Genomic DNA, 25,030 nt, shown 5'->3' with positions numbered 1-25,030 from the left:
AAGGTGATTTCACTAATTAGCTCCTCTACCTGGCTGAAGAGTTGTGCTAATTAAATTCAGCTGATGTAGTGCATGGGTGGAACAAATACGTGACTTTTACTTTCTGAAGCCGGGGTTTTCCACCTCTGTCTTCTAGACACATCTGGAGCTGAATTCATGGTGAATAGTTCTGTCATTCTTGACTCGGGGAAAGGCCCTAGTTGCAAGATGAAGTAGCAAAGTTTTACGGTGAGACTGTACAGCAACGATTACAAATATTGTTGCAGAGAGGGTAGACTAGTCAGCTGATGACATTTGCTGTAGACATCTTTCCCAGCTCGAAGAGAAAAAGAGTGGGCAGGCACAGTGGGTAGAATCCTATCTGGGTCGAAGACCCGATCATTAAGAGATTCTCATATGAGCCCTACTTAAGACAACATTTTGGGACCATATTCTTGCACATACATATGATATTAATTTTCATTGTTGATGAACTTCGATGGAAAATGCAGAATCAGGGAAGACTTGAAAAATTCATGGAACTCATTCCATTTTTAAAATATTGATCAGCTTCTTCTTGTCATGAAGGCTTTTGTTAATTTGCCTCTTTTCCTTGATACAGATATTCAGCTGCTAATTAACCTTGCTAACCAATGTAAAAGCTTGATATCAACAAAACTAATTAACTTCTCTCAGAAATAATTGTCACAGAATCTCCAACATTAAATGGCATCTTAAATGTCTCCATAATAGAGCCATCTGTTGTTAGTTATTCACCAATATTTGCAACAAGTTTAACTTCTAAAGTGAATATAACTTCTCTAAGAACACAAATAAATGAGAAAACACCTCTGAGACAAGAGACATGATTTTGAAAGACGTGTATAAATGTGTCAACTGTCAAGGGTATAAAACCACAGTAAACCACAGTAGACTAAATAAGCAACCCAAACAACCCCTCAAAGCATTTCACATTTGGATAGTGTCCAGAATTTGATGGATTAACATGTCTGTTTATTTTGACATTTTGATTCATAAGGGAGCACAGACTCAATGGACTAATTGACTAAAACAATAATTCAATATTAACTGAGAAGGCCCTAATACAAATAAATGGGTTAGACAGATGCTTGTGGAACTGTGGTATTATGACAATGATTGCTCATTGCATGTTGTGATACTGTATTTATATTTAATATCTAATGTTGTTACTGTTCTCGTGTATCCCTACAGCTCTTAACAGAACAAATAGCCATGGCAAAGCATCCAGGAAGCATTGAACATAGTCATACGTGCCTGAAGAGAATAGTGAGCCTATGTTGTTATGAATCTGCTGAAAACCAACATGCCAAAGAATCCCTCCATGAATCCAAGAATAACAATATGTTTGTAAATACAGATAGCATCAAGAGGGAACTGACACAAACAACACTGTTCTTTGTTTGCAATAATACTGTATATGTATATCCTTGAGAGATCCTGATATATCTTTATAACTCTTCTAACATTGGCTTATTGAAACTGACAATTAGTGGTTTTGTTTACCTTGCTATGTAGAATTACATGAAACATCAAGACACTGTGAAAATCTTTTTTATTCACCTGTGCTTTCAGCCACCACAATCATCAAGCTTTACCTTACAATGTCATTGTTTAATTATACGGAGAAGGCAGATAGAATCAGCTTGTAATGTGTAAGTGTGCTTAGAAATACAATGAACACTTACTGATATAACAATGAATAAATGTAGCCATTTAATGGCAGTAAATGTCAACACATGTGTAATTAGTAATTAATAATTGGACATTTTTAGATTCGGCCACATGTTCTGAGAGTAACTTAAGGCCTTCATAAAGAACACATAACACCATCAGGAAACATAACACCATTTTATAAACCGGTTATAAGCAAATATGGTTTATGGCTGACACAGAGACATCATCCTTGTTAGGTGTATAGGTTCACTTTTATATAACATGCATGACTGCATCATCCCATGTCACCCTTAATAAAGTACTGTATTTGTTAATGAATGCTTTATAAGACAGTAAGGCTTGTGTAATATATTCTTTGTAAAGGTCCTGAACAACCTGAAATTAATTTCAAACAACAACTGGACTTTGCTGTAATTTATAAATATATGAACATGCTATTAACATTTATTTATGAACACTCTCAAGGCCACTGGGTCTGACATTTATGACATCTTCTGCAGACAATGTCACAGACAGAATGTACAGAACATCTTTAACAGCAATGTGGTATAACTTCATTTACTTTATTGTAGAGATATCAGGTTAACTTTAAAAGCTAAGATTTTTAACACATTGAATTGTTATGAAATAATTTACTAATTTTCAGCAAACAACAATGTTCAAAATATGGTTATGAGTAACATTCTTACATGAAAATAGAAATTGTCCATCCACATCTATATAACCATCAGCTCAATCTTTCTCAGCCAAGGTGTCTGATGGATCTGCTTCAAAGCGGAGACTCTGCAGCCTGATACAGCTGAGACCGATAATGCAAAAGGAACACTTGCCCACTAAAAATGTAAGCAAAGAAAAAAATGTTCATATTCTGTATGAGGATTTCCAATGTTGTGAAGCAGACAGACACACACCAAACAGGAATTAATGCGGAATGTAAGTATTATTTACTCCATGACTTATCCCATCATTGCATCTTTTTTCTAACAAGAAAATAAAAATCTAAAAACTATACAAACGCGCTGATGAAGAGACGCAGCTCTTAAGAAGAGGTGAAGCTGTCAAGGTTTTCATGTAGTGTTGATGTGTTTCCCTAGGCTTGCAGATAAACAACAAAAGAACATGCTGGCTGCTGTTGCCACCATCTGGTGATTAGTGGAACAGCTGCCTCTGAAATACAAATTATGGTTCAGGTTCTCCCGCTCATGCAGCATTTCCGATTCTGATCTGAAGTTGAAACATCAAGTCGTAAGTACAGATAGATGCCATTTCTCTGAGTTATTTGATAAATGGAAAGGTATTTACCTTAAGATTTTAGGCCATACAGTATCTATTTATACATTTGTTCAATTTGTGTGGAAAAGATTGAAAGCAAATATAGCTATTTGCCTCAGCTAAAGAATAAAGAGTTGTATTAATGCACTATACTGAAAACAGATCAAAAATAGATTTATGCCTGCAGTTTGGGTAGCAAAGATTGTTTGACAGAATTCCAGGATTGGCCAGTTAGCAATCTATCTCTTCCTTTATCTGTTCCTACCTCTCTACCTCGAAGAAATGTCCAAACTATATAAAAAGGAAACATAAAAGATACTAGTAATCCTGGTAATATCACTATCAAAGTGCTGGGAACATTAAAAGGCCACTGTATTTTTGTCATAAGTCACAAGTGTAAGAGAGCTTGAATGGCAAGGGAATGGGTTCCTAAAAAGGCATTAAGAGTATTAATGGCAAGGACATGGTAACCCAAAGGGGTACTGAGGACAGATCTGATGATTTGATTGAACAGATTTGTGACGACAGCCAGCCTTGGTCACACATAGTCATTGAGTTTGTATCCAGTATTGGAGGCAGAGTAGACAGAGGGGGTGTCATTGACTGTGTGCACAATAGGAGGCTGGTACTGTGGTGGGAGTTGCTGTAAGGCAATGTGGCTCTTCAGAGGGTCTGGGAAGTGTTTCTGGGAACCTCCACAGGACAGGCAGAGCACAGCTCCGCCAGTGATGCTGAGGGCAGCAGAGATAAACCCCACATAGATGGCTTGTCCAATCTCATACCTAATGCCGCTGGGCACCAGGTGGCTATAGTAGTCTCGAATGACGTCGTTGGTGGTCCAGGACACAGTGATGAGGCAGAGGAGACCGGCCGTCATGTAGCACACCCCGCCGCTTACCGCCAGCGCGGTCTTAGTCGGGGAGCTGCGGGCGCAGCTGGTGCACTTCATGCCCACGGAGGAGAGGGCGGCGGCCAGGGTGGAAGACACGCAGGAGAGCACCATGAGGGCGCGGGCGGCCTGCAGGTCGCGGGGCAGGTCCAGCAGCGAGCGGTGGATCTCGCACAGGTAGACGCCCGTGCTGTGCCACACGCACTCGATCCACAGCCCCTTCATGTAGGCTGTGTCGGTGAGCGCGCTGGAGCCCACCGAGATGGTGCGGCGCCAGTGGGGCATCACCGTGGCAACGACGGTCCCGAACAATCCCAGCAAACCCAGGAAAAAGCCCAGCAGCTGGACGACCATGGCGGCCATCTGTGACGTATAAATTAATCAGTTATAGGATTTCACTCACCAGAAATGACCACAGTCCTCTTTTATATTTGCTTGGACTCAGATTTTTAGTTGTCCCTCCGTTGAGAAAATCATTTTGAACTTTTGTAGATTATTGGGTATTTTCTGATTGCGTTTTGGATGAGCTGTTTCACCAATACGCTGTTACATTAACTCCCACCTTTATGCACTCTGAGTATTTCAGAAATCCTGTGGAGAGAAGTGAAAATTAAAGACGGAACATTCCAATTAAGTCTGGTTTACTTTGATGACTTTACACCAAAAGGCTGGGCATATTTTGCTTCTGTAATTTGGGTATCTCTTAATGAGATACATAGTGTTAAGAAGTCATCAGGCATGATAATGCTGTCTGTTCTGTGAAATTGTTTTCAACCACTAGATCATCTCAAAGTTCACAAATACAGAATGTGAATTATTGACATTAATGAAATTAAAGAAACATTGTAATGTGTAATAGCATGTAACTATATTTCATCTGAAAACACTGAAATAGGAACAAATTTGGCAACCATATCACATTTCAAGAAACCCTGTCATTATCAGGCCTTCTCACTGATTATTGGATTGCTGCCATTCACAATATGGCTTTGTCACATAGTTTATAGTCCCTTACTTGTGTCCAGTGACAAAACAGTCTGTGTCACTGACCTACAACTTATCCACAATCCAAGCACGCCAGTTTCCACAAACAGCTGCACAATGGTAACTTCTGTAGGGTAGCCACATGATTTGTGATCAATGTGCCCGGAAGCTTGCTAATTAGCATTAGCATTACCTACACCCACACAGTGTACAGAACATGCAAGTGAACATAGGCTCCCCATTGTGCTGGGTGATTTATTCCACAGAGAAACACAGACTACAGTGGTACAGACAGATGTTAGATCTATGCATTGTTTGTGTGCTCCTACATCTGATGTAATGCTTACATACTCACACATTTCATCGTTTAATAAAAACTGTAGGAGAGATTGATTTCATAGTATAAATCAACAGTCTGATGTGTGTGTGCATCTTGTACCTCAAAGCTCAAAGAGGATTTGTCCTTTGTCATTTGATTCAGAATGCCCAGCTCACCTGCAAAGAAGTAGTCATTTAATATTCATAATAACACATAACAACACAAATGCTGCAAGCCCTTAATTAAAATGTCTGCCTTTAATTAAGCCCTCTACAGTGCCTTACCTGTGCAGAGTCTCTCTCATCCTGGCTGTCCAATGATGCAGGGAGGCAGCTCGAGGCAACTTTAGCCGTTGCGCTCTGCCGACTCACTGGTGCTCACACGTATAAAGCGTTCTCTGATTGGACAATAATCTGCGGATAGCGCCTCCGGTGCTGCGCGAACAGAGGCTGTTGTTGTCAGAGGGGTGATGACTGGGCAGTGGGAAGCGTCCGCACACCCCTCTCAGGCGCTTCGTCAGCCATCAGAGAGATCTGACGTGCGGATATGAATAGGGCTTTGTACGCCAAGCCTCTACAAAGGGACCTAAGAGCACCGAGGCGGCTCAAGATGTCCCGCTATTGGGATGGGCGCTGCGGGCTCAACCAAGTCCTGTGAATTTATAGATTCATGTATTATGATAAAACGGATACAATGCAGGACAACAGTTAGTAATTACAGTAATAAAACCAGAGAGTATTCTGACAACTTATCACACTGCATATGTTGGCAGACAGCAATTTTATTACAGAGAAGTTGTGGGAAATTAGCAGCTCCAATTTCCACGTTACCATGCACAGTCCAGTTACGCTGAAGGATCGCTGTCCATATCTGTATGAAATAACAGCAGCTGTATAGTCAGGCCTTGGAGCGGCTCTTCTTTTTGCAGCGTTCTGTGTCAATCAAAGCCAAAAAAAATGACCCCATAACCAATGCCTTAGAGCTGTGTTGCACAGAAGCTACTACAATGAGGCCAATGTTCATTCTTACAACACCATTATGTTTCCAGTCGCTTGTACTGCATCGGACCAGTTTCAGTTCATCACAACAGGATGTGCTGACTGTTTCCGGCACCTTGTCTTGGAAAAGAAATGCTTTCTGTGTAATCCAAGCCTCAGAGACAGCAGGGGCATCCACACAACTTTGCTGGATACTTAGTTTTGAATTTTGCATGTCTTAGTTTTGCATTTCTTTCTCCATTTACTTTCTCTGTATATTGATCACGTATATATATATATATGATATAATAATTTCTTGTAATGCAATTCTGAATGCAGTATGTAGCAACTATTCACAGGGCGCTATTCTGTGTGCAAAGTGATACATTTTAAATAATTGCACTCTAACCTCTGTACTTAGAAATATTCTCCAATAGTGTCATCCCAACAACCCCCCCCCCCCCCCCCAACACACACACACACACACACACACACACACACACTCACACACACACACACACCTCTTTGTAATGTCCAATGTGGTAATGTCCAATTTCTCCACAATGGTAGCAGAAGAATTGTTCCATGTATGAGGGAGGCTTCCCACACTTGTAAACTCAGCCAGAGTTTACTGCAATGGTATAATATTTAATATATTTTACAAATACCTGATTGGCCAAATTGTTTGTCATCACTCTCAGCCAAGACACGTGTAGCCATATTGCCAAATGTGATCTCAGTTGTTGCACATAAAACCAGGGAACAAGCACTGACAGCACTAAACATGACTTTTATTGGCTAACAAATATACTCACAGACAGGCATATATAGTCTGCATGAGCTAACAATGCCTCTTTGGAAACCATAGAAAAATAAAATACATTATAAGTACTTGTACTTTGTACAAAAGAAATGCTTCCCATTGCTCAGCAGTAAAATGCTACATTTCCTTTCTCCACTTCCAGTGTTTTCAGCCATCCTGGGGGAGAAAGCCAGGTCTTCCAGAACTTTTAGCCATCGTTAGGGAGAAAGCCAGGTCTTCTTGCTGTGAACACCTGCTTTGGATCATCAAGTGCTCTCACGTTTCAGGAAATATGTGCTTGTCTCTTGACTGGAGGAATGAATCAGGGTACTGCTTGGTGTGTGTGGCTGTGAGTGTGAAGCAATTAGCATTCAGCAGACACATCCCCCTGGCTTGTTCTTCCTCCCTTTGAAGAGTAGGTGTGCTTTTCTTCATACATTTCAGCTGAGGTATACACAGGGTTCTCAGTCCTTCGGGAACTACTCAACTGGCCAATGTATCAACCATGTCCTCATTCTGGAGAATTTTACAATCTCATATCCATTCATTCACAGAAATCTTCTGTCAAAAGACATGATCTTCTAAATTACAAGCTAACCACCCCAGCATTGCTTTGTTCTGGATTTACTTAACAACTCATACCTTCTGGTTGTAAGTCCACTTTTGTCAACATTTCCAAATGTACCAAATCTTAGTACCAAATGTTACGTGAATGAATGCTACTGCAGATCTTTTCAAAACTGCATGCATTCGACCCAAAGCTGAGGGCTGCATTTAGTCTTAAACTGAGCTGTAAGCAGAGAGCACAGCTTTGCACTTGTCTATACTTATTAGTATGAGCACTCTTCTTTATCAACTGCATACATTACTGAATTAAAGAAAGTTGAAATAAATACAAGTAAGGAAATTATATGCAAATTAACCAGGGCTTTCACATACAAGACTTCACATATGTAAGTATTACACTAAAATAATTATTGATATACGCATTGCACATTTAAAAGTTGTTCACATTTGGAAATGAATCTCATGATTGGATCCTTAATTTTTCAAGTATTACCATAAAACATATTTTGGGAAGAAGTTCAATAAAGTACCTTTTTAATCACTTAATTTTAAAATGATAAATGTAACAAGCAAATTCTATTGATTTCACACCTGATAGCAGCTACATGATCACAAAACAGAGAAAAACTGCAGATCACGTCTGTAAATGTACCAAACATATGTAGATGCCAATACATTTGCTGCCCTTAAAAATAGCCTGGCAGCAGCAAGGTCAGTAGCTTCCTTTTGGTAAATGGCTGCCTGTCAAAGTCCAGACTGCCTTGTCAGACTGAAACGGCTGTTTTTTTTTTTTTAAAAAGTGGTCCATATTGTTGAGTTCAAGTCCAAGAAAAGCAGTGTGAGGTTGCTAGAAGTCGGGCCTTGCAGCTGTAACGGGCAGTCTCCTTGGGGCCAGACGGCTGAGCTAAAGGCGATGGCTGGCAGCGTGCTCACAGCCTCATACATGAAAGCCTGTCTCCTGGATGTGGAGTAGCTGCAGGCGCAACATCTGTATGCTGCTCACTATGCGCCTCTGGTGTCCAATCAGTGTCACCCCCGTCCGCCGGACATCTCTGAGAAAAACACGCACAAGCCCACATATAGAGGTATATACACACACACAAACAGACATGCACAGATGTGCACACACAGGCACAGACATACATAGATGCACATGCATGCAGAGATACACACACAAACAAAAAGATTTCTAGTTTTTGAAAAGCTCCAAATTTAGAAAATGCACTCCAGATATACATATTGATATCCCAAGAAGGCAGTTACAAGACAAAATATTGAGTGTATTGAATGTTAAGTATTTAAAAATTATTTAAAAAATATACTGCTGCTATAAATATTATGCTGCACAAATTACTTCCACTCACTCGATGCTCATCCTGGAGACCGAGTCCAGTGTAGTGTAGCCTGCTGCCAAGAAGCTGTTCTTGTATTGGCTCATTTTAATAGAATCCAGCCAATCACCAATGGAGATGAAAAGAGGGTAATCGGAGACATCTCCGGGGGACTCCGGCAAGCTGCATGAGGAGTAGACCAGTACAAAAAGAGGACAAAAAGTTAACATTAATACTTTTCTTTAGGTTTATTCAAATCTGTGTAATGCGTTGAGTGAATGATTTACTGTACAGCCAGCTCCTTATCGCTGCCACAAACACTTAATGCATGTTTTTATTGTATTCTTCACAGTCCGGTTTTAATTAACCTAATAAAATGTAGCCCCTGACCCCTGAGGGTGATGTCCCCATCCAGAGTGGGCCCAATGTAAGCCTGCACAATCTGACAGACCCTACCTCTCCACACCCTCCACCAGGGGGAGCAGGCTGCTCGGATTGCAGATGAGCTTTTCCAGGAAGCTGACGATGTCCGTGAACCTCGGCCGGTGACTTCTCTCCTCCTGCCAGCAGTGAAGCATGAGCTGGTGCAGCGCCATAGGGCATCCCATCGGAGCCGGGAGGCGGTACCCCTCCTCTATAGACAGGATCACCTGCAGGAGCCATTCAGGTCAAATGGCTGCTTTTAGCAATTTCATCCCAACAAAACTCAAAATCAACTGAATGCAGATCGACCCACAAACAATGCAACACCTGGGCCCTTTGTGCCTGGCCTGTATGGAATGCAGAGAGAAGCAGTTCATGGATATGGGAATTGCGAAGGGGAGCCTTCACCTCCCCCTTGAACCTAATTGTCAGTTGTGTATCAATCATTTGTTAATTGTGTGCACATGTTGGCAATTTGTATGGGGAGCCAGCCGATTGGGTAACAAGTCACACCTGACGAATTGAAAGTGGATTAAATACAGGTGTGGCTTGAGAGCAGGAGAAAGGGCTCATTTTGTCCCTGCTGGTGGTTTGCATAGGCTGGTTTCTTTGTTTGGATTTTAAAAATAAGTGATTGCGTTCTTTTAACCTTTTGTTCTTGTTGGGCTCATTTACGAGAGAAGTGTCAGCCAGCTTCTCTACAGGAATGCTCGGTAGCAGGAAGCTAAAATGTGGTAGCCTGAGTTTGCTTTTTATCATTTGAAAATGTCTCAGCAGGGAGAGTGGTAAGACAATGATAAGGACATCCTGCTCCCCAGCCTGCCAATCTGGTTTGTAACAATGCACCATGTTGTCATATGAGGTCCTGTACTGACCTGGGGTCAGTCACTACCTGCTACTCAGCAGATTTCATTGTTAATCATGGCATGTGGTGTTGCAGGGTCCCTTACTATGGTGTGTTCCTAGGACAAGGACTGAGAATCACTGCTATCGTATACTGGAAGCTTGGCAGCATACAAGTACTCTCACCTGGACAACTTCCTCACCCATTTATAATTCAGCACATAAGATGGGACAGGTACAGGTTCAAGGCTTTACGAGAGGGCAATATTTTTTGTCAGATTTGACTGTTAAGTTTCACATAATACTATGCTTGTATGAAAGCACTACAAGAGACACTGGAACCAGAGTCAAATTCCTTATATGCATAGAAGCATGCTTAGCCAATAAAGTTTAATTCTGATATTGCTGGAGGACTTCCCTTCAAGAGTTGAGTTCTAGACTCTGGCAAATGTGTTAACCCAATTCTACCTTTGCTAGCAGTGTGCCTTTGATGCGGGTAGCCTAACTAGCTTGCTCTCTCAGTGGGCAGGGGAACAGCTTGGCTGCTGTGTAAGGCCTCTGTTCTCACACTCACAGCAGGGTTACTGCCTCAGGGCAACTGCGAATGTTCCACCTTCATAAAGTTTCTGCTCTCCTGTGAGTGCACACTCTCTCACTCTTTCTGTATGATGCTTTTTATTTGTGTATTTTTTTTGCCACCAACCACTCCATCCACTCAGGAGCGCTTAGGTGAGACAAATGCAGTTAGTCTGCTGACATCATCCAAGCAACTCACAGGTGCATGACAAATGTCAGAGTGCCTAAGAGTGGTGAGATGAGGAAACCTTCCTTTCACAGTCCTCAGTAAAATGAAACAGTGTTTACATTGTGATCAATAACTACAGTTGTCTTTAAGTATCATACATTTTCTTGATTTTACAGTATACTGTATCTTACAAGTATATGTAGGGAAATTACCTTAGGTATATTATGGAAGCATCTACCATTTCACCCTAAAGTTTTTCCAAATTAATATGTTTGTTTAATTCCAGGTGAATAAAGATCAGCTGAACCCAACTCAAATCCTCTGTCCCCCATGCTTGTCATATTCACTCACAGTTTCATTCCCTTGATTTTCCACAAGTTTTGTTAGGAAGCAGCATTTCTTTTCACGTAAGCATGACTGGTTGTCACGGACACCTTTGAAATAATTTTCAATCATCACCTCTTAGTTGTGAAAAAACTCCAATGATAACATATTTGCTTCAATTAAATTGTAGTGCGTACTGTAAGTTTGACGCAAACACTCAAGCCACTTTACCAGAAACCAGCACAACTAAGAAACAATCAGGTAAATAACAAAAATTCTAATGGCAAAAGAAATATCTGCACAAAATGCCTTTCCATTAAAATGAAACAGCTGCTTGAATAAATAAACACTCACATCCTGATTGGACATCTCCCAATAGGGCCGCTCCCCATATGACATCACTTCCCACATGACAATGCCGTAGCTCCATACATCGCTGGCTGATGAGAACTTCCTGTATGCAATAGCCTCTGGAGATGTCCATCGAATGGGGATTTTTCCTCCCTGAAAAAAACAAACACAGGCATTTCTCCCTCTCAATGCCCTTCATAGCAAACAGAGGCTTCCTACTACTTCATCAAGCTTGCTGTGAGCGGCCATTATTCAGAGCTGTGGGTTTTAAATTGATACAATTAAATAGACACATGTAAATATATACATGTACATTGTATAAGGAAGGAAATATGGTACTGAAATCAGGGAGCTGTGAAAAATAACTATATATACTATATGTACACTGGCATTTTTTAAATATGACAAACTGCCAAAATTAGGCCCTTTTTTCCATGAATAAGTCAGAAAAAACAGTCCATGCATTTATTACATCTTGATTAGACTATCAAAATGCTTGAATGCCACAGCAACTTGTTCAAAAAATGATCATATTACTCCAGTTCTAACACCACGTGACTGGTTACCACTAAAATACTGAATTGAGCTCAAACCACCGCTCCTAACTTATGGCTTTAAAAAACATTGCACCTGCTTACATGAAGGATCTCTTAATCCCCTAAACCCCCCTAGATTGTTTTGTTCAAACGAGAGTAGCTTTTTGGTGCATCTAAGAATAGGAAGAAAGAAAGGTAGTGGTAGCTTTTTTCACAAAAGGCTTCTCTGTTATGGAATAGCCTACCATATTATTTCTGAGACTCAAACATAATCACAATTTTTAAGTCTAGACTGAAAATGTATCTACAGTCAAACTGGGTGCTGAGAAGGAGGGTGGCTCATGGCTAGACAAAATGTTTGGTAGTAAGAACTGTCTTTGCCATCCCCTGGTTCTTGGTCTTAATGGGGACTTATATTGCTCATGCTGCAATACTGTATGTTTGCTGGGGCTACACAGCATCACAATGCCCCATTGCATACTGTGCCCAAATTGTCTGGTCATCATATTCCTAGCACTACCATCTCTCCCTTTCTCTTTATCTCCTGCCCTCTGAGCAACAATTACTTCTGTGGCTCCACCTGCTGCCATGGAAATTTTAACAGTGAAATAACATGAAAAATAGATCACTGCATTGGATCAGTTTACCAGACTTTTCCTATCTCAATGTATAACATGCCTGTAAAACTCAAGATGCCCCTACTCTGTCTACTGTTGGATAGGGGGTCACTGCTCATTGCCTGCTGAAGCCCACCATGCTACACATAATATGCCACCATAGCAGAGGAAGATGAAACTACAACATGATACAATATGAAACTAAATTAAAGTTGGCTTGAAAAAGCCTAGCATGGTAGTAGCTAGTAGTCCCAATCTTTGCTCAAGCGACGGTCTGTATCTGTGGCCGCTGTAGCAGGCCAATAATGATGTCAGCTGCATGTGTCAGAATGTACAGATTCTGAAAGTACTGTCCAAGTTAGGCAATGGGAAATTTTTCAATGTAAAATCATAAATATGTCAAACATATTTTAGGCATTGACACAAAAAGCACAAAAATGCAATCCCATTCTAGCTCAAGGTATTGGCCAAGTTTGATAAGTGTAAGTTGTAAGCTGGCTTTTTCAGCCTATTCAACTATAATACTACCACCATGAAAATTCATCCACCTACTGTGACTGTGAATAATTACATTTGAGTAAAGTGGATTTCATTCCAAATCCTAAGAATATGAGCGCATTAATGGATTTATGTGATTACGTTTTCTATAATGGTAACTACACCATTCGTGGCCCTGCGTGACTGCGTTCATAAGTTGAAGCATTGAAAAATGCTGACCGCTTGGGCTGGGCACACTTTCAAATGGCTGCACTAGAGGGCAGTGTAGTTTTGAGCAAATAGGGGGATGTAGATTTAAACTGAAGAACTAAGTTCCAGACTCACTGAAGTATGTAATCATGTAATTAATTCCTTGTGGCATATTATTAAAATTCCAATTAGCCTTATCTGTAATCCTATCACATATATTCCTCAATACTGAGAGCTCAGGGCACAGTTTAATCATCTTGGATGTTTTAAGAGTTAATCAATTCTTAAATCCCATGTCACCTTTTATCACTGTCACATCAATATTACCCCCTGTTACAGCTTTCAATCAGGATATATATCCCATCTCTCATTGAGACATTCACTGAGAAAAATTAAGTCACTCCCATAAAGAATCTTCTTTTAATCAATGTGCTGCATACTTTACAAGATGTAGTTGAAACCTATAATCTATATGACCTGTGGTCTTGAATATAGAATTGTACAGTATATTAGCAACATACCATTGTGTTTTCACCTGGGTTCAATTCAATGACAAAGCTCATACATTGCCTTTGCTGTCACACTTGCCATGAAGCTGTCAAATCTGGATCAGTGTGTCTCACTCACTCTGCTCTTCCACATAAGGGCAAACAATAATACCACACAAATCCTTCACGCGTATTCTTGCTGTGACCAATCCAGCCTTCTCCATCTGTGGGCTGAGATTTCTGTCATGCAGAAAAATGGCTTACAGTCCCAGAGTACTACATATCCCCCAACAGCGGCTAGCCGAGTAGAGGTCAGAGCCATGTCAGCTGCTCAGAAAGCTCCATCTTACTCTCCAAAAATGACTGTGGCACAGCGGTTCTAAACCCTGCAGCAAAACAATTCTGCACCGAACCAAGTGGTACAGCAACACATAGAGGAGAGAAAGAACAGTGGACGCTTTGTGCATGTCAAGGGCACACTAATGCATTCTGAACCGACTTCTGGGTACTGCTAAATCCCCTGTAGTTACAATCATTTAAGCAGTTTATTTAGCTGAACGGGTGCGTGAGTTTAAGTGTCCACACAGACTTTTACAAGCACATGTTTTCGTGAGTTGTTTTTCAGATTAACAACAACTCCTTGTTAAAACTGTGAGTGTGGAACTGAATATATAAACACATGTACACACTGGTACAAATACAGCAATTAAAAACAGAGTGTGGCACCCAGGGAGTTAGACCCCCCTTTCCCTTACTGTGGTAGTGTAGGCTGCTTCGGGGTCATCCTCCAGCACCCGGGACAAGCCAAAGTCGGACACCTTGCACACCAGGTTGCTGTTGACCAGGATGTTGCGGGCGGCCAGGTCGCGGTGGACGTAGCCCATGTCAGAGAGGTACTTCATGCCTGCAGCGATACCACGCAACATGCCCACCAGCTGGATCATGGTGAGCTGGGCATCGTGCTTCTGGAGAGAGAGAAAGAGACGGCTGAGGTGGGGTGGGGGCTGAGGTTGACTGAGAACCGAAGCCTACACACTGGCAGCTGTGCAAATGAAGGGTCAAAGCAATGCTCAGTGTGACAGAGCATCATCAATCTAGCAGTCTGCTGTCTCTAGTCCCATTATCAGGTGCATCACATCATTCATAATAGCACTCAGCACTTTTAATGGAGATGAGGGCAAATGATCCAAATGTTACAGTGCGCTGCCTACAGAGGAATAGTGCTGGCAAACTTTTTAATACCTCTAACTCTAAAATATCACCACAGGTGTAAAAATGAATCTGGGAGGAATCGCTAATCAGTGTCTCTATTTCCATCTATTTCCAGTAAGGTTGTTAATGAGATCCTACCATGTGGCAACAAAGCCAACACATTTTAACACATTTTAGATGCATAGTGCATAATCACACATCAACTCAGAGGGACATATCGAGGAATTAGGGCACATTCAGGAAGTATGAAATATGATATATAAGTACATCTCATCCATTTGCAAATGAATAAACACATTCTCAGCCGCTTATAAAAGCAGAATGTAAGTGAAAGGTAGCTGTGCTGAAAATATCTTATTTCCACTGTTTTCTACCTCAACTTTGTGTTGTGGAGGAACACATTCTCACCCTCAGAAAGGAGTCCAGCGATCCCTTCTCCATATATTCCACCACAATCATGACTGGCTGGCCTAAAGAGAGAGCAGAGAGGGATGTAAGGAAAAATGCAGACATAACTTCACAGATTCCAGTCCCAAACACATGGCAATCAACATACTGCGAGTTTGACAAATTGAGAAATGCACTGCATCTTAGATCGCCTCGTTCAGAGCAGATTTAAATAGTGAAGAAGAACAGATGAGGTTAATCAAATGGTCAGGAGGACCAACCAAGCAGCTTCAGATGATCTGGAGAAAGAAAACATCACTTCAAATGAGCTGCATTTCTCCTTGGATAGTGAATGACTCAAAATGTCACCATCTTTATGTTGTGAGATGCACTGTGAATGCTTACAGGCTACTGGCTGAAGCATTTTGTCCATAGGCCTGAGCTTGATACAGGTGCAACCCACAGTTAGATTAGAGCTTTCTGACCTTGTGCCACTTCCTCAGTATAAATCCAGTTCCATCAAACCATTGAGAGTTGGACACCTGGTACATACATAATGGCCTTTGACTCTGGAGCTAATGGGAAATTGGGTCTATCTTCACAGATTATATGAAATCAGTATGTAAAATGGTCCCACACATGTTAAAGCAACAGATCACAAGGTATATGTGCAAAGACAATATCTCTAGTACAAGGACTGGGTTTCTACAATGTTCTCAGCTTTCTGCATTTGGACAAGAAATCATATTAGTGCAAAACAATATTCTAAATTGCAGAAATTTCTGCAATTCTGACAGAGTTCATTAGCAACCAACAACATAGCTCCACAGACTAATATCACACTCTCTCCTGACCCAAGGTAAGTTGCAATCAATTTGGAGTTTAAGTAAGGCATAATATCCCAAAGAGAAAAGGTTGTAGCATGTGAAGTGGATTTTGGTGCATTTTGGAAAACATTTTGTGTTTCTGTCAAGAAGCTGGAGAGCATGTCAAAGGGAGCAAACATGATGAAGTCGCAGAAATTACAGAACACATCATTGATTACTTCTCTACTAGAACCAGCTGAATATTGTTTAAATTACATCTCGTTAGCTAGATAGACATTGCACATATTCTCTACTCATTTACGCATTACTCTGGACGATTAACACTGCCTGGATATAATGTAAAGCCACTGTAAGCTACAGCTCCCCTCATTAGAGTCTCTCTTAAGTATCTTGTGAGCAGATGGTGGGTGTGTGTAAGAGAGAGACAGAGAGGCATCAGATTGGAGACAGCCTCTCAACGGTATGTGATGGTGGCAGTGTCCTGGGCAATTCTGGGGTACGGCTTGAGAGTAATGGTGCCTGTGTTGGGGTGCATCGTGGCCGAGGGAACACACGTGGGCGGCATATTTCAATGCCAGCAATGTGACAGATCCCTCTTATGACTCATTTCCCAGCATCACCTGCAGCTGTTCCCAGTAAACGTGCCAGCTTGCGCTAGTCTGTTACTGACAGAAAGACCCCAGCTCTGTTGAGCAGTATGGGGTGATGGAGGGAATAGAATCTGCATGCTAACAGAGCTGGGGGGGGAATTTCCAGCCTTAACCCAAAGTTACACAGCCAGCTGAGCGAGATATGCATCTCCAAATGGAATGAGAGTCAAAATTCACCATCACTCACTAAACACAATTCAAGGATGTGACTCACTCAGAGTCAAAATAAAATAAAAAAAGCAAAATTAAATACTTTAAGCATTAAATAAACTTGACATGAAAAGGTGAGGACACAGCATCAAATGTCACTGAATCCACTGAGTGATAGATTCAGACTTCAAGAAGATAGTAGAATACGCTTGCCAAGCAGGAGACACATCGAAACTGTGAATCACCTGCCCCTCATGAAAAGACAAAACGTTCAGTTAAAACAGTGGTATCCTTATCCAAAAATGCCAGCAAAGACTACAGACAATTGGTTATGTGCACTACTGAAATAAAGGGAAGCAATTTTAGGAGTATTGCCTTCATTATTGGTTTCATGGAAAACTTGAATCACATAATAACCATATAGTCAAAAGGTTTTCCACAATCTGCTGCCCGCAAACCTGCATTTGATTCATCTCACTTTATTTATTTCTAAACAGCTCTGTTTTTGTAAAGAAAATCTTTTGAAAAGATCAATAAAAATTCATGTAAATCTAATGTTGGGAGTCATCTGTGGATGTGATTTCAGGATATCACAGCTCTCACAGAGGCCACAGCACACATTTTAGATGTCCCTTGACCAATCATTTGGTCAGAAATGGACAGAAATGATTGGTCCCTTGACCAATCTTTTCTGTCTTAGGTGGTTAAGGGGAAAATTGATTAGCTTTAGTGTTTTCAGATAGTGTTTTCAAATAGGCTGTATTTGTAAGGGGCATTCTGTCTGCACAGGGTTGCTTTGCATGAGGCTGAAACAGAATGAAAGTGGGTCCCACTGCCGGGAATTGTAAGTGTCTCACATGCAGAAGGAGAGATTATGACCTCTTTGTAATGATTCCATTCACCACCGCGGCAGCCACAGGCAACACTGAAGTGCTAATAGATTGAAAAGACTAACAATGTTAGAAGGAGAACAATTATTTTAAAATCTACACTGTCAAAAGCAAGATTTATTGCTCTCTTGTATAAAAGTCTTTCTCTCACTTATGTTGCTGTGAAGAAGAAAATAATTATTGAGAATTACACTGGAATATACATGGTTGTTGCAAGCAGTGGTGTAAAGAGCACTGGAAATCCTAAGCAAAAATACTGTTACTTCAGAGAAAATGTACTTGAGGGTGATTAAAAGTAGCATATCCTGAGAACAACCATGGAAATGTAACAGACTCAGTTTGAAGGAAGGTAGTGGAGTAAAAAATGTACTAAAGTAAAAGTATTGTCATTTAAAACACCCAAACAGTAGAAAAATCACATCAAAAATCACAAATTACACATATAATGAAAGTACAACTCCTTCCTGATTATTCATTACTGCTGTTATTGGTCTTTCCTGCTTTTGTGACCTTGGGGTAATCACAAAGTCTCATGCAGGTAATTACTGGTTCTTTTGGCTAATGCTGATTGACAATTGTCAAATGGTTGATCGATTATGAGAGGTGGCTTTAACAAGTCACTCCACACAGGGGGAGGTAGTTGTAGGATCACAACCACAACACCCAGGGGCTGGTCTTCAGCTCAGTGTCAGTTTTGTTTATACACATTCACCAACATTTGTCTGTTCCCCAAGGAGTTGTTCCCTCACATATTCTCTCCATATGCAGTGGGTGTGTTACTGAAACAGGAACAGGCACAATGCTATAAACAACAAAATCACTGTGCTGAGGACTCAGGACCTTTATTTGGCACAGTTAGCTTAATTCTGTTATGAAAGGTTAAAGCAGCAACACACAGGAAATCCATACAGAGATGACAGAAACACAGAAGGAAAAGGATAAATGGAGCAGCGATGCTACCTGTGGTCTGTTCCCCTGAGATTAGCCTACCTGTCATTCTCCTGGAGGGCAGAAACAACACCTTAGACAGAAAATAGGAATGGCACTGTAGGTCCATACAGTGCACCAGCATGTATTGTACTCACACTGTAAATGTAATTGTTTTAGAGGAAATCTGAAAGTCTGTCAGCATGAGTGGTTTGTGTAATTCATCTTCCTGATCAGGGCAGAAGTGCAAGGTCAGAGGAAAGCAGCGCTGACCAAGTGTAAAGGTGTTTGCTTTCAAACAGGACTGTATCATTGCAGTGTGGTATATTGGTGATATAATTTAGCTTGTAATCAGTAAGTTCTAATGTAGGACTGTATCCCAAGGAGTACACTGCTGTTGTACTCTTGAGCATAGTATTTGCCCAGGATGGACTGAGCAGGTATCCAGCTGTATCTAAATGGCTCTGCATGAGGGCTTCTGAAAAGCAAACAAATCGTGTCCTGGAAGGGGAATGAGGGGGCAGCTGTGTTTCTCATTGCATACACAAATGCATTTTTGGAGTCTTACTTTTGGTGACGACACCCTCCAGTCTAATGATGTTGGGGTGGTCAAACTGCCCCATGATGCTCGCCTCTCGGAGGAAGTCACGCCTCTGGCACTCCACGGAGCCGCCCTTCAGGGTCTTTATGGCCACAGGAATCTCTCTCATCCCTGGGGGTCGAAGTCGCCCGCTGCACACCTCCCCAAATTCACCTAAATCACACAGGGTAACATTTTTGGATAATGGAAAATTTATCTTTAATCTACATTAGACCTATTCTATGACTTGTTAGTAAGTATTTCCTGATTCTTATCTAGTCTAAGATACACCATAGGCCAAACTTTCTGGATTTACCACTAGATGGCACTCATGGTATTTAAGGATACGTTTTGTCTGCGGTAGCTTTTTTCCTCATCTTTTAATATTTAATTCTGAGGATCCTCATTCACCTGCAGAAGACTCATCTCAGAATCTATTCCTAGCAATGATCCTTTGTTCTACTCAAAGCTGAAAATGGTTTAATTTCTTTCTGTTGTCAGACTGAGCTGCAATAAATGACTTTTACATCAGACGCATTGGGATTGAATTAGGTCTCTGTATGAAAAAAGGGATGATTAAGATATCTGTCAAACACAAATAGATCATTTCTCATATTGCAGAAAATAATAATTTCATGATTACTGGATTACTGTACAGCTGAAGCACAACCCATGTGAAAATTAAATATAATGCATATAATGTAAAGAAGGAGAAACAGAAAGAGTAAATTTTGTATAGAAAAGTGAATATGTTTTATTTATTCACAAAAATAGATTCCAAAGAAAGTTAGACTTGAGGTCGGATGAACCTGCTTCAGGCGAGCACCCACCTGCTCCGATCACTCTCTCGATGTGAATCCAGGTGGGGTTGATTTCCTTTGCAAACTCATGGACCGCCTGGGTGGGATCCTCATAGGCATCTGGGTCGATGTACGTCTTTACTTCTGGGGAAGGGACTGGAATAGATATAAAGAGGGGGAGTCCCATATAGCAGCGCCACAGCTTGGGTCCAGGTTCATTCTGGCTCCACACTGTGTCTGTCTCAGATCTGATGCCCTGCTGTGTACAGGGAGTGAGTCTGGCAAAAGCAGGTAAACACCCACTGAGGAACAGCTGGAGTATCCCAAAGAGAAGAGCTTCCAGTCTGCGCTGTGCATCTGCATCCTTTTCATCGCACAGATGCAAAGAGAGGCTCAGGCCTGGTAGAGGTTAAAGGTGATGGGGTCCATTAGAGGCTTATTTAACCCCTCTGACCCCATTGCCTACCCACCACCCCTCTGACCCCATTACCTGCCCATGAATAACCCGCCTGTAATCATGCTTTCATCAGAAGCGCATAACACAGGCATAGAAGCCTCTATGTGTCTTAAATACTTCTCTGTGCATGCACAATTTGTACGGCCTGGAATCTCCTTCCAAAGCACCTTATCTGTACATCTGAAGTGATACACCACACCATAACCTTTGGACATATAGATCTACATCAGAATCGGGATTTAAATCTGAATTTCTCCCAAAACCCTCTTGTAAAAAACAAGTAACTTAAAATGAGTCAAGTAAGGAATAGTGTTTTCTTGTGTACCACTAACCATATGAAGCTTAACTATTGTGCAATACTACACACATTTAGGGTTTGATTTTCCTGTCCCCATTAACTTTCCAAGAGGCTTTGGTATCCAGCAATGAATTTGGCAACGGTAAATACTGATTTTTTAAAATACATTTCACTTGAAGGGGAATTAAAACCCTTTTTTCTTACTGTGTCCATTCAGACAGTTTGCCCTCCTCTTCTCCACCGACTTCATCTTGGCTTTGATGTACCACTGACACCTGCAAAGCATAGGGATAGGAATGAGCAGAGACGGCACAGGTGTACATGGCACGTCTACCCACCTTGAACGGAGGCATCAAATCCAAACACAGGTGCGTGCAAACACAAAGGCTCCATGTTTTCAAAAACATCAAACAAGTCCTCTGCTCAACTGAAAGGTTTTTGTGCATATAGGACGTGCGCCAGATTACACACCACATGTTCTCTAATCCTTTTTTGTCTGAATCTCTCCAAACATTTTGAGGGTTTAGTAAGCTTATGTGTGCCACCGCTTGCTGCAAAACATGCTAAACAGATGTTCACTTTAGATTCTGCACACAGGAGACACGCTGAGCCCACACTCCACACCCTTATAAAGTTTCCATGGACAAAGTGGCAACATTACAGGGAATTTCACAGCCCTCAGATTGCACCCAAACCACCAGCCACTGAAATAAATTTATCATTTGTTCTTGAATTCAATTAGTTTTTTTTTTCCAAGATGATTTCAAAGATCAGCACGGACTAAGAGCTTAAAACCTCTAACTCCTTAAATTCCCTTGGGAAATGTTATATCTACAGCACTGATAAAGCAATTAGACTACTCAGCTGTTCACACTTGGTTGGGTGGAGCATGAAGCTGTAGAAATCATAACCTGGAGATTCCATGAAAGGAGATAGCTAGAGGACACACAAATAATGAGGTTGTGTTGAAGAGGTGTTACTGGGCACCATGTGCAGTTGGGATTTATTTCTAGTCTAGCACAGGTGGAAAAGCTGCACAGAAGATCACTTCTGTAGCAGCACGAGAACTAGCTTCTAGTGCATGCCCTTTTACTAGCCTTTTTATTTTCCGTTGTAGAGTCATGCAGTAGTGCATGTAATAATTGTGCTTAAGACACATCAAAGCAATCTGCAGCTCTTTTGAAATGTACCCTCTCAGTCCTCCAGGAAGGCAATGCACTTGTGTGACCCCACTCAAGGGCTGCTCTAATCCAACCAGACCACAGGAGAGACCCAGTATCCTGCTGATAAATAACAAAGTAAGAGAAAAGAGAAAAGAGAAAAAGAGAGAGAGAGAGAGAGAGAGAGAGAGAGAGAGAGAGAGAGTGTGTGTACTTCAACAAGTGTGTGACTGGGTGAATGTGTCTGCCCCTGTGTGTGTGTAAAATGGGGTGTAGGTGTGGACAATATCTGCACACAAACAAACAGGTGTACAATGAAGGGAAAATAAAATAATGAAAACATTCAGTGATGTCCCATCAGACTATTCAAATATCGCATGTCTGTAAGACAATGAATAGAATCATCCACAGACCAAGAGTCTCTCTTACTGAGAGACAGGAGTCCTCTGGTTTAGGCATGTATGCAGAATGCAGCCACAACTGTAGGGGAAGGCTTCAGTCCTGTTCTGGAGGGGAATGTGTTGCACACCAGGGACTGGCAGGGGGTTGAGCAGGAAACCAAAAATATCTCCAGTCATGGACTGTCCCACCCACACTCATCAGCCAATATATACCATTGGCACCAGACAAACGTCAGTTACAAATGAAGAGTTCAGATGCAAAACCCTCTATATCCGTCAGACTTCTTTTCTTTTAAATGAGCATTTTTTATCATAACATCCATATGACACAGAAGAATGGCATCTTCAACAAAAAAAAATCAACAAAAAAGCTGGCTCTTCAGCACGCGACCATGTTGAAACTGCTTGAAATCATATGATTCGATTCGCGCCTTCTGATTGATTCTCGGAACATAGAGGCTTTTGCTACCAAAGGGAAGTGGCGCTTAGAGGTTTTTGCCTACAAATCAATATTTCAGACCGGGCAGAGTGTGGTATTTAGCGGGTTTTGAAGCAAAATTATTTGAGTAACGTATACTACGTGTGCAGAGCATTCACTCAACATTGTTATCTCATTTTTGGCAGAGGTGGCGTTTAGTGGCTTTTGCATCTGAACTCTTCAAATGTAGCCCAGGGTAGCCTGAGTTCCTTTGTCTGAGGTAGCACGCCACACAACTGATCATTAGGTAGGAAATTCTTCCTATCTGTAGAACTAAAGGGCTTTGTGTTCTCACATCAAAAAGATTCTTAATGACAGTCATCTGTCATCTCTAAATTTGAGAGGGGTTTTTTTTTATTTTAATTAAATACTGTCATTCATTACATTACATTTTCTTTGCAGACGTTCTTATCCAGAGTGGCCTTTGATAAGAGTCAAGGTCTGATCAGAAATTGGTTTAAAATTGCAATTCATTGTAATTTTAATTAGAAAAGTCCAAAGTAATCAGGAGGTAAGCTAAATACTTTATACATTATAGGAAAATCAAAAAATTAACTTGAAATCTGACCTCATAAATAACCCAAATAAGAGACATTTCAGGGGGTGATAGATTGAACTGAAGATTGTCCCCCCATGACCTGCTTGGAAATCATTGGCCACAATAGTCTTTATCAGCCTTTATCGTGTCTGCCGGTAATGTGATTCAAATGGGGGATGAACCAACACACAAGGACAGGACTCGTTTTGAAAGGCTGAACTCATAAAATTAACTGCATGAGATTCATATGACCAGTAGATACTTCCAGCTGGAGGGTGATCGCTGTATTCTGCTGATATTTATGAGCTGCCCGTGGTTCTGAAAACAGCACACAGTCTGTGTATTCTCATCAAAAAACTTTTGTTCTCATGATCAGCCAAGTTTCCTCTCAACAGTGGGCTGATTAGGCTTCCAGCATGTGTTTTTTTTACTACTACTACAAAACAGGTGTAATTTTTGCCTCTATCTTGGAAGTGGAAAACATTGAATAACCAATAAACAAACTATTACGCACATTTTTAAAAGTGGTTCCTTTTTTTATGAACATTACCTTAATCACCCTCTAAGAGTGCAGCATTTTCTGGTACTACTGACATGACCAAAGGGTTTGGCTTCCAGATCACTGAGAGCCTTAGGAGCCAAGCTTTCCTATGACCCATTTACATTGTTCAATGACCAGGTCAGGAGTCATTACAAATTCTCACAGAAATCGCTGAGGAAATTTATTTATTAGGCTGCAAGAGTTTCTTGGCTCTTCGAAACACTACTGTAGTCAGTTGACTATGTGTTTCAGTTACCCTTTTCCAAGCTTAGAATGGAGGGATGTGCATGTTCAATGTCTCTCAGCATTAAAGAACAGACTGAGGAAATAGGCTTGTGCTAGCCCTGACCAGGAGATATCCCATGAGTGTTGAGCCTCTTGGTGCCACTTGATAAGAGCCATCCAGCTGCTGGTAAGACTTACACACTTTGTTAATGTGTCTGAAAATAGGAGGAGGGGGTCTCTTACCGTCCAGTGATAAGGAAGAACAGTGTTAAGATGACCAGGAGGGCAAAGCCACCCACTGCTGCCGTGACAATGACCAGCACCTGGCCCTGATCGGCAGCCATGTTGGAGGCTAAAGGGACAAAGAGCATAGTGTTTCAGTCACGATGCTGGCATCTCCGGCTGATCACACCACTGGTACACAATATCACTCTGCACAATCTGTGCTCCAGTGCCTCTGTAATACAATGCAACACGTCATATTCCAAACTGTACAATTCAAAAGCACATACCGCATTAATAGACTATCAGACACCTTGACATGCTATACTAAAAATATTAAATTAACGTGATTAAATACAATCATATGTGACAACGTCACATATTAGCATTGAGTTTAAATAAGAAAGCAATGTTCACCTATGAGTCATAACTTTGAT

General features: G+C 41.2%; 2 protein-coding genes across 2 annotated transcripts in view; both read right to left on the bottom strand.

Annotated features, from left to right (window-relative positions):
- Positions 1 to 3,505: 3,505 nt before the first annotated feature.
- On the bottom strand, positions 3,506 to 4,219 carry LOC118789268 (claudin-14-like). The gene has a single exon (XM_036545612.1). The coding sequence runs from the start codon at positions 4,217 to 4,219 to the stop codon at positions 3,506 to 3,508; it is 714 nt and encodes a 237-aa protein (XP_036401505.1).
- Positions 4,220 to 8,278: 4,059 nt separating this feature from the next.
- Positions 8,279 to 25,030, bottom strand: part of LOC118788801 (ephrin type-A receptor 6-like) — a 102,528-nt gene continuing 85,776 nt past the window's right edge. The window contains exons 8-17 of the mRNA XM_036544900.1: positions 24,615 to 24,723; positions 21,233 to 21,303; positions 20,304 to 20,429; positions 19,462 to 19,647; positions 15,471 to 15,532; positions 14,606 to 14,815; positions 11,526 to 11,675; positions 9,293 to 9,486; positions 8,870 to 9,019; positions 8,279 to 8,557 (exon numbers count right to left, since the gene is read on the bottom strand). Coding sequence (XP_036400793.1) covers positions 8,443 to 8,557; positions 8,870 to 9,019; positions 9,293 to 9,486; positions 11,526 to 11,675; positions 14,606 to 14,815; positions 15,471 to 15,532; positions 19,462 to 19,647; positions 20,304 to 20,429; positions 21,233 to 21,303; positions 24,615 to 24,723 — 1,373 coding nt within the window. The 3' untranslated portion in view covers positions 8,279 to 8,442. The remainder of the gene's footprint in view (positions 8,558 to 8,869; positions 9,020 to 9,292; positions 9,487 to 11,525; positions 11,676 to 14,605; positions 14,816 to 15,470; positions 15,533 to 19,461; positions 19,648 to 20,303; positions 20,430 to 21,232; positions 21,304 to 24,614; positions 24,724 to 25,030) is intronic.

Source organism: Megalops cyprinoides, chromosome 14 (genome assembly GCF_013368585.1).
Source record: "Megalops cyprinoides isolate fMegCyp1 chromosome 14, fMegCyp1.pri, whole genome shotgun sequence".
NCBI classification, from domain to species: domain Eukaryota; kingdom Metazoa; phylum Chordata; class Actinopteri; order Elopiformes; family Megalopidae; genus Megalops; species Megalops cyprinoides.
Note: the sequence above shows the minus strand (reverse complement) of the source record. Positions and strands in the feature narration are given on the sequence as shown.